Source organism: Labrus bergylta, chromosome 1, assembly GCF_963930695.1.
Source record: "Labrus bergylta chromosome 1, fLabBer1.1, whole genome shotgun sequence".
Classification (NCBI taxonomy): Eukaryota; Metazoa; Chordata; class Actinopteri; order Labriformes; family Labridae; genus Labrus; species Labrus bergylta.
The window spans coordinates 26210692-26220922 of record NC_089195.1 but is presented as its reverse complement, the minus strand read 5'-3'; the positions used below and the strand labels follow the sequence as shown (position 1 = coordinate 26220922).

At 40.8% G+C, this 10231-nt stretch overlaps 1 protein-coding gene, 1 non-coding gene and 1 pseudogene across 2 annotated transcripts; 2 read left to right on the top strand and 1 right to left on the bottom strand.

Moving 5' to 3' along the window:
• The first annotated feature begins 555 nt into the window (after positions 1 to 555).
• trnas-cga (transfer RNA serine (anticodon CGA)) lies at positions 556 to 637 on the top strand. The gene has a single exon. It is a non-coding gene; the product is annotated as a tRNA-Ser (tRNA).
• A 355-nt stretch (positions 638 to 992) lies between these two features.
• LOC136183278 (perilipin-2-like) lies at positions 993 to 3601 on the top strand (annotated as a pseudogene).
• Positions 3602 to 4795: 1194 nt separating this feature from the next.
• rps6 (ribosomal protein S6) lies at positions 4796 to 9374 on the bottom strand. The gene is made up of 6 exons (XM_020643856.3): positions 9254 to 9374; positions 8493 to 8624; positions 6754 to 6964; positions 6198 to 6344; positions 5189 to 5346; positions 4796 to 4933 (listed from the first exon to the last, which is right to left on the bottom strand). The coding sequence occupies exons 1-6, from the start codon at positions 9257 to 9259 to the stop codon at positions 4838 to 4840; spliced, it is 750 nt and encodes a 249-aa protein (XP_020499512.1). The 5' UTR covers positions 9260 to 9374; the 3' UTR covers positions 4796 to 4837.
• Positions 9375 to 10231: the final 857 nt, after the last annotated feature.

Genomic DNA, 10231 nt, shown 5'->3' with positions numbered 1-10231 from the left:
CTCACATAGGGGACCTGCTGATTACAGCACTCAGTGTCACTGTAATTGCACAGTGTGAGTGCAATGCAGCTGCAGTGAGCTGTGGGTGTTAATCATCATTGCCACTTCAAGAGAGAGTGTTTATCGGATCTACACGCCTCCGCCCCTCTGTAGACCCTCAGCAGCATACAGACCTGTTGGTAAACAAGAGCCTCGGTAATCCATCACACAGGCTCCATAACTATTCTGTGGCGTCGATTCTGCAGAGCAAAAGAGCAGAAAAACTACTACTTATTTACAGTCCGTCGTGGATGCCAGATCACATGCACAAAAAGAGACACAATTCAAAACTAAAGCAAGGCATCCACATTGGGCCTGCTAAGATTTACATGCAAAGATAGACAAGTTACCTCAACAGATAGCCCTCACAAACAGATAGAAACATTATCCTATTTACATATTGATACATTGTGTAATCTTTTTTAATAAATAGCCTACTAAGCCTATCAAATGTATTTATTGATCATTAATTTATTATTTTTCAATCTCTCTGTGTCAATATGAGTGATTTGCAGAGCTGTGATGGCCGAGTGGTTAAGGCGTTGGATTCGAAATCCAATGGGATATTCCCGCGCAGGTTCAAATCCTGCTCACAGCGTCATCACCTTTGATGTATTGGACAAGATGATCCAAATTTGATTCTGACATTTGAGGATCCTTGATGATGTCCAAACGTTCACCAACACAGTCTGCCTCTCAATCATGACATAACACATTGAAGTTATGTGAAACTGATTATAAAAAAAAAATGTTCTACTGAAAAACACTTAGGCAACCATCAAGTCAAATTTAATTGAGAGCATAACTGAAAAAAACATAATTAAAACTTTTTTTTCATGTTGAAAGAAATAATAATAGCGTCTCTGGTGTTTATTTCAAGATTAGTTTAACCAACTAAAATTAAGAAGAAAATAAAAAGAATACCGTTTAGCATCACGTTAACACGGCGTTCACATATCGCGAGAACAGTCGAGCTTTTGAACATCGTCGTTGGCAGGTGAGCGCTAATTGACTTCCTACGTCAATTACGTGAGTGACAGCTTTCATTTGAGGAAGAGAACAACAACCAGGGGAGTGCAAATAAAGTTAGATTCACATGTAACATCACTTCCATCGTCTTAACAACATTAGAGTAATAACTGGTTCAATATAAGTCTATTTGTTTTAGTTGTATTAAATAGACCTGGGCCTACCTCTTAACATGTTCTCAATCTTTTCATTGACAGCCGGTCCTGTAACCCTTTTTGTCTCTGCTGTGGAGTTACTTAAGTTTCAGAGCTGCCAGGCTTACCTGCCCCTGGTTTCCTCAGCTTCTAGCAGACTGTCAGTGTTGTACACTGACACTAAATGCAGCCATCCTAAACTGAGGTCTGTGTGTGATGTGCTGTGCAGTGTGACAGCTATAAGCTCAGCAGCCTGTGTCAGAGTGACGCCTGTCATCATTAAACTGGAGCCCCACAGTGAGCACTGACAGGCCAACATTGTAGGTTGTATTACTCACTACTTAAGTTTATGACATACTTTGAAACATAGTTGTGAACCGTGCGATTGAAGCGTTCAAGTGTTACAGTAGAGTTGCAAACAAAATGTATTACCAGTCAGTTCTTTCCATTTTGAGATAAATGTATGTTTCAAAAAGGCAGAAGCTGACACAATGCAATGTCCTATAGGGCCAAATGTAATCTTTTCCACAAGTTTTTCTACTAACTACAAGTTAGAATGAATATTAATTATAATTGTATAAAAGGGAAAGAAGCAACAGGTTTATACATGATGTTACAAAGCAATAATGTTCTTGAAAGAATGAAAAATGTGCTTCAAAGTAACATCCTGATATATTTTTCATTGGCTTGTTTTGTATTATCTTTTGTACGTGTAGGTGACTCTTTCCGGTTTGGACAAAAATGGTTCTGATGATAAGTAAGTTCAAATCCCTGCTAAATGAGGACTGCAAACAACTATTATTTCCACAGTTTCCACATTGCAAATAATGCTGCATGTAAAAGTCTTGGCTGGCTACTTTCCTAGTGCTTCATGCACCAACAGAGCAGGTGAACCTTTCTTCTTTGTCTTATAAATCATCACGAGTTACACAATTTGTACAAACCTCCTGATGCGGGAGAAAGAAGCAGCAACCACCTCTCTTGTTGTTTGTCAGTTTTCACAGGTTGTTGCTGCTGCCAGAACCAAGATGAATGAGATCCAGGATGTGAGCGTTGCAGCTAATGGCACTGTGGGCTGTGTGCAGCTCGCTGTCACATGGCTGCTGGGTAGGATGGAGCATGAGCAGCCACTCAGCCGTCAGTGTTGGAGGATTGGGTTTGGACTCAGCCTCTGATGGGACCGTGTGCTTCCTCTCTCTTAAGAAGACAGAAGTTATGGAGTGAAACGGCTAGATACATAGACGCTTTATCAATACTGAGGGAAAGTCAAACATTCAAAGCAAAACATCTCTTATCATCACCTAAAATAATGTCTATCTCTTGGTGCCTTTTTTGCAGAAGTAAAGGAAGGTTTTGAGATGGCCACACTCAGAAGAAGTTCTAGTGCCCGCCTTCTTTGACTCACGGCCAGGCTGTGCAGGAGGACCTACCACATGGTGGGCTGCACGATTCAAACTGTTCAGGTGTGCTGTGAGAACAAATCAATAGGAAATGTTCGACTTTTCTTGAAAAGAGAGATGGACAAAACAGATAGAAGTGGTTAGCCGGGGCGTAGGTAGCATAGTGGTTAGCTAGCGCCCAATGTATGGAGGCCGTAGTCCTCCAAGCGGGCGGCCCAGGCTGGAATCCGACCTGTGACCTCTTTTCCCGCATGTCATTCCCCACTCTCTCTCCCCCTGATTTCCAACTCTATCCACTGTCCTATCCCTACAATAAAGGCACAAAAAGCCCCAAAAATAAATAATTCAAAAAAAGAAGTTCACTGGCCACAATAGATACAAATAAGGAGTTGTTGGTTAGTATGACAAAAAAAGTGTTAAATACATTGCTTACTCTACTTTTAGGTACTGGACTATGCATAAGTTTAATGCCACAGATATTTGAATTAACAGGCAGTTTAGGAAATATAACATTCTTTCCTTCTGGCTGGCTACCTCACAGCCGAACCAATATGTGATAATTATCTCCATTAACTGAAAACAGTGAATAAATACAGCTCAGATCAGTTGTCAATCAGACAATTACTGGCTTCATAAGAGGTTCTAAAATATATCTTTTGTAAGTTAAAGATTGTCTAAATGTTAACCCTGTCCTCCACTCAACAGATCATCGGGTCTGGTTCTGGATGTCTTTGACCTGCCGTATCCAGGAGCTGCCTCAGTATCTTCAGCATCAGCTTGTGTCTGTGTTCTTCATCTCCCAGGTGAACAACTTTTAGGCTGCGCCTGAGCTCAAACCAAACATCAGCAGTCAAATGAAGATAGAGCTCGTCTCAATGTCGTCCTGCTGCTTTTTCTTTTTTAATTCAAATTGTACTGTGTTCACTTTTTGTCTGCAATCTTTGCTCTTTTCTGCTGTAACAATGTAAATTTCCCCCATTGTGGGATAAATAAAGGATTATCTTATCTTAATGCTGACGAGAACTCCACTCACAAGGACGTGGTTCGGTTTCGCCCACTCACCGTGCAAGGAGGCTGACGAAAACGTCTCCTTTTGAAAATGGTTATGTTATAATGTGTTCGTCGTTGATATGAAGCACTGTTATACGGTTTGGTATAAATGTTTGTGTGTTGAAACTGTGTCCTGAAGCTCTAATGAGAGCTTCAACTGAATATTGGCCTGAAAATAATTGATTAAGATTCAGAAACTTGTTTTTGGAGTGTGAGTAGCTCTTATATTGCTGAGTCAAATCGAGTCAAATGCAGGGACATGGAGAGCTCATCCACTGTAAAAAAAAAATTCTAAAATGGTTGTGTAGAAGAAATGTCCCCCTGCTGCATGTTCTTGCCCAAATTCATTTTCAGAGGAAATAAGCAGTCAATCATAAAAGGTGTGGATTTTCACTTCCACATTGGCTTCATGTTTTAACCCTGGAGGTTGCAGCTTGGTGTTAGCAAAACAGATAATGTAAAAATTCACAGGTGAGGGAGAGGTTTTTATTCTGCATGCAGTGTAATTGTGCACATGAAATGAAACTGCTTCTTTATGTACTCTCACTAACTTTTGCTAAATGTTGCTTACCGACAAGTGCTACACTCATGATGGATTGAGCAATTTATAAGGTCTTTTAGCTGCTTTTTGTAACATAACAGTGACTATGGGCTCTTTACCTGCTCTCGAGTAAAACTTATGAATTGACACTATACACACAAAGGTTGATACTCGTCACTGTTCCTCTGTGAATGTCATATTACAGGTAGCATTGATATACTGATGGTGTCTTACTCTGTTGCTTGGCCTGTTCTTTCTCATCATGACTTAACTCCTGAGACAAGGAAAACTTGAGGAACATGTTAAAAAGCATCTCCTGAAGATTTTATAGACGGGCCGTCCAATTCTCTAGAGAATGTCAGGAGTGCATACGTGAAAATGGTTTAAAATCATTTTTTAAGTCTTGTTATAAATACCCATTAATTTAAAAAAAGCCAGGTTTTAATTTATTTATACAAGGCAATTCCATAGAAGGGTAAACGGTAGAACTGCAATGACCATCCTCTACAGCTTTGAGTATTCATGTCACCAAAGTGCACTAGTTCACTGTCCGTCAGCCTTATTGTATCAAGACGAGATGAGGAAAGCACACAACACTGGGATTTTTTTTTCAGCAAAACATGAATTTATTTGAGTTTTTGATTTCACTTTTGGCTGGACTCGGACTTGGATGTGGATGCCCTCAGAGAAGAAAGGCGGCGCCTCTTGGCGATCTGTTCCTGGCGCTTCTCCTTGGCCTCCTGTTTGAGAAAGAAAGTGTGTATCAGTAAAATGTTTCAGCTTGAACAGAAAGCAGCCATTTTCCCACATACCAAGCAGTATCTCACCACTTAAAGTTACCAATAAATCTTTACATTTGGCTAGGTTACATGTAAACTATAGACTGGCAATAAACAGTGACACATGTAGAATGATCTGATGTATCACAAGAAGCCATTTGAGATCAGTGATTCCCTTTGTCCTGTAATAACCAGAATTAAAAAAAAAAACATTACCTTCATCCTCTTGGCGAGCAGCTTGGCATACTCAGAGGCCTCCTCTTTGTTCTTCTGGGTGCGCTGTCTCTTGAGGGAGATGCGGCGGCGCTTGTGCTGCAGCACACGAGGCGTCACCAGTCTCTGGATCCTGGGAGCCTTGGTCCTGGGCTTCTTGCCTGTGAGGGAGGGGATACAGTTTATACTAACAATACAACAAGTGCCAGCTGTGGTGAGGAGGGCTGGGGGGGTAGTGAAAGGTGTCCCTGTTGACCTTCTTGACTCAAAAAGCTCAATTTATTTTAAGCCTGCAGCTGAGGTGAAAATGCTGAGTATCAGAAACTTTGCTGTTAGACGATAAAAAATAAATCCTACAACTCTAGAGGAATGCTTCCCCCCCCATCCAATTACACAGTGAATGTGCTCAATTTCTACAAGACATTCAACATTACAATCAGCAGCAAACAGACACTGAGCTCCTGAGAGACTCAAACTTAAATTATCTGCAGAATATTGATTAAGATTTAGTACAAAGACAAAATTGTTAGCTTGGAGATTTAAGCAAACTGTGCTTTTGAGTTTTTATTTTATTTTATACATGCCACAAGGTAGCATGCTTTAAACAATTTAATATGTCCCACATCAACCGCTTTTATTCTGGCCACCACCATATATGAAAGTACACTACAGTCCATGTTAACTTTAATATTTAATTCCCCCCATTCTAAGATCCCAAAGCCTTTGCTGAAGCTCCCCTTGAGTGCCTGTAAATGCGACACAGTGAGGACATAAAGTCAACAGATCAGAAACATATCGCAGGAAGAAAAAAGAAATGCAGCATGAGGGAAGTTGCTGTATGCACTAGTGTTGCATCGGGGGGGAGCAAAACAGATATCTTTTCTATTTAGAACCTTTGCTTTTGTTTTCACTGCACTAAGCTCACACCTCAAGAGTTTCTCTTCACCACAGTTTTTAGAGTCAGGTGACAGTTTTTATAGATTAATGAAAAGCTAAAAACAGCTGGTCATACCTTCTTTAGACAGGGGTCTCCTCACAACGTACTGCCTAACATCATCCTCCTTAGCCAGGTTGAAGAGCTTGCGGATCTTGCTGGCTCTCTTGGGGCCAAGACGGCGAGGGACAGTGCTGTCGGTCAGGCCGGGAATTTCCTTCTCACCTGGAGACAGCCAGATAAGAAAAACAGTCATTAGAATTAAAGCCATGTTCACTGACAAATTGTCCTGCTCATCTTAAATATGCCCAATATACATTAAAACCACAACAACTAAATCAATCATTAAAACACAATGAATATTATAGAGAGGGCAGAGCATTTTGATAAGACTGTACATGATATCATTTGAGAGAGCATTGCAGTTCAACCATCCACTTAACCTGGACCTGGTTGCATCTGGTAAGCAGCTCCACTGTTGCTCTGGCAACACACTGTCCCACCTTAATAACTACAGATCAGTCAGAAAGGGTCTACTGGTGTGCCATAAACATCTTTTCACAGTGAGATGTTTGTCAACTGGTTAAACTTTTAAATTAAAAAAAGACCAAAAGCAACTTTTTGAATACTTTACCTTTCTTGACAATAACCAAGTTCAGAACGCTGAGATTGGCGTCAACGATGCAACCACGGACAGACTTGCGCTTGCGCTCACCAGTCCTGCGGGGACGGTAACAGGAGTGGCCTTTGCTGAGCAGCAGGCGCACACGGCCGTGAGTGAGAACACCCTGCTTCATGGGGAAGCCCTGCTTGTCGTTACCTCCGCTGATGCGCACCACGTAACCCTGCAGAATGGAGAACCCAGTGGTTACATCACTTTCATTCAAGTAATAGTACTTGGGTGAATGGAGTCTCAATTATGAGGTTATTGGATACATTACAACAGACTTTTCCACAAAATTATAACATTTAACTACAATTTTAACTACTGCTGCACTGTATCCAATAGGAACATTCTTCCAGAACTGACAAGGTTGCCTAATGGAGAGATCGGTACAATGTTTCCTCGGGTCAACCAGACAACACTGGTGTTAAGAGACTCGTGTAGAAAGGCTTGTATATATGTAGTTAAGAATAACAACTGCAGCAATCAGCTGCACTAAAATGATGTTAACAATGGCGATAAAAAGTTCAAATTGAAACGGGGGCATCACGCCTTAACTTTCACATCTGATGAGGGTCATAACAGACATTTCCCTGATCACCTGCATAGCATTCAGACGATACTCGCAGCACAAACTCTAGATGTGGAGAGCGGTGGAACACTGTCCACTTGTAAATATTATATGGTGATTGACTATGGATAAAAATAAGAATATATAAACAGTTGGACAATATACTTGATCACCTGTTAATATCCTCAAACATAAAAAACAGCGCATGCCTGTGATTGGTCTACATTTTCCTCTCCTTGCACCACATGTATAATATCTGTATGCCGAATCCAACAAAGACCTTAAAATATCAGACAATCAAGAAACATGCTACGTTGAAGTGCTTGTTTGTCCGACAATGAAGCCACCAATACTTAATCTCTCCAACTTCAATATAATCAGATAGGTATCAATCGCCTGGACGCAAAGAAGTAGAAAATGTTGTGGAACCACAAATTGGCGATGTAACGATCATAGAGTTTGCACTGCCAACTAGTCTTTCTAAGCTGCGTAATACAGAGATACACATCAGCACCTTAGTGATCACAACAAGGGGCCACTGAGGCGACGAGTCCAAGCACAGGTATAAACCCAACACTTCACGTTATAAGATTGGGAATTACGGATGAATCGGGAAGAATGACACGACTACTCAAAAGTACACTCCTTTTACTGCACATTGCACAAGTTTACCTTTTAAAAAAAATGTATTTACCATTTTCTACCTTTTGCACAATTAAGAATGTATTCCTGTCAATATTATTTCTTATTTTTACCTCATTGTATTTCATCTATTTTACCTTATCCTGGTTGTGTTGCACCGTGGGACGGAGACAAACGAAATTGCAACTTCCACTGTACTGGCATATTTTGAAATTGACAATAAAGTTGACTTTGACGCCTGATCGTTACACATGATGGAAAATGTTTGGCTCGCTGAAATGTGACACAATGGGAGAGCAACGCAGTGACAACCATCCAATGGACGTGGACTGTGGTCGTATCTGGTAAGCAGCTCTGCAGTTACTTTAGCACCACACTGTCCCCCCTTAATGACTACGGGTCAGTCAGAAAGGGTCTACTGGTGTGCCACACTAGTACATGACTGTATAACTTGAGCATCACATGGAGACAAGAGTACTTAAAACATCTCCTGTACCTTCCACTCGTCTCCCAGAGGGTCGGCAGCCACCTCTGTGGCCATACGCTTCTCGTAGAAAGTGCGCAACTTGCGTTCATCGTCGACTTCTATCAGCTTCTGGCAGCCAGTAGCGGGGAAAGAGATGTTCAGCTGGAAGAGAAAACACGGATAATGCAAACAAAAAAAAAAAAGTTAGATAATGTTTCCAGGTTTTTTTTAAACAGCTAGTGACAGATCATGCAAGAACAGTAAGACTTAACACGTGTTAATATTACTTTAAAGGATCTAACATAAGGGCAGAACAAGCACGTAGTGATTAAATAATGTTAAAATGTGAGGTTAGTCTAATGTATTGAGTTGATGTGAGGGGGAGAGACTAAAAGGGCCTGTTAGCTTCTTGGTTAGGTATCCAAACCCAGCTAACGCTATCGCCCCTTACATTAATACACATAACCGACTGTAAGTTATTCATATGTGACTTAAATCGCACAGCAGCGTGTGGAAATTCGGCTATTACAGCTTTAAAACGATCCACAACTATGAACAGAGGCTTTTTAGGTCGTTGCACATTTCTCCCAGTGTGCGGCCATGTTTCCACCTACCGCTCATTCTGGTGCTAACTTTCTATCACAATCACAAATCATCCTCAGTGCCTCGGGTACAACCTTTACATCAGACTAGTCCGCTTGATAGTGTATACTCGTGGCAACAATAATACACGATCATTTTAAAAGAATAAACAGCTTCACACAAAGAAATAGTTCGGGGAAACATTGTACCTTCATTTTGCTAAACCGGCCCTACGACGGTCCGCCACGGAAAAGAGACCGGATATCCTCTTCGTGATCTCACATAGACCTGATATGTTATCGCGAGAACTGACTACTTCACACTTTGTCGTCAGCCTCAAGCGGCTGCAGGTTATTAATCCAATTAGCGACCAAAAACAAACATACTCGCGCAATTACATTAACTTAAGACGTTTAATAGATTAAATATATTGTTGATTAATCGATATTTAATCAACAATTTCCCCATTGTGGGATAAATAAAGGATTATCTTATCTTATTTATAAGTTAAAATACATGTTAATACAAATAACTGCAAAACTGCTTCATAATGAAGTGTCTGACATATCTGGAAATTAGGTCAGCTCTGTTTCTTATTAAGAATGTGCAAAACGACAGCTTGTAGTAATTATATTTGAGACCAGTGATGTTTTTTTGAGTTATCCGGAAATCCTAAATCTACGACAGGAGCCCTCTCAGTGGAATGTGTACAATGGGGCCCCTGTGTCCAGAGAGTTTCCCAGGGACATCTGGACAAGAGATTGTATCTGTGACCTGTGTTGTCCTTTGCGTTCATGACATACATATATCTAAGACAGACACCCCCGCAGTTGTAGTAAGAGGGGTGTCCTGAAAACAAACAGATGTCCCCATGTTGTTCTCCTGTGGGGTGTGTCCATAAATACCAGAGTTTCTGTGTGTTCGGGGGGGAGATCACTTTTGGCTGTTTGTCTCTCCCAGGTCGAACCATGGCGAGCCTGGCGATGCTTGTTTGTCAATAAAATGATCATTATGTAAGCAAGTCAGTGTCAACGGCGAATTTCTTCATCATCAAACATATCAACAACAAGGGAATCCACATCAATAACTAATCTTTATCTCAAACTACGTTTTGCATGAATTAATCAGACAAATATAAAAGAGATCATTATGATCATTTAAATAATTGGGACAATGTAACATCAGCA

Coding starts and splice junctions, on each gene's coding strand:
- rps6 (XM_020643856.3), bottom strand. Junction 6,345..6,753: donor CTTGGTTATTGTCAAGAAAG/GTAAAGTATTCA, acceptor GGCTGTCTCCAG/GTGAGAAGGAAATTCCCGGC. Junction 4,934..5,188: donor TGCTCGCCAAGAGGATGAAG/GTAATGTTTTTT, acceptor TTTCTCAAACAG/GAGGCCAAGGAGAAGCGCCA.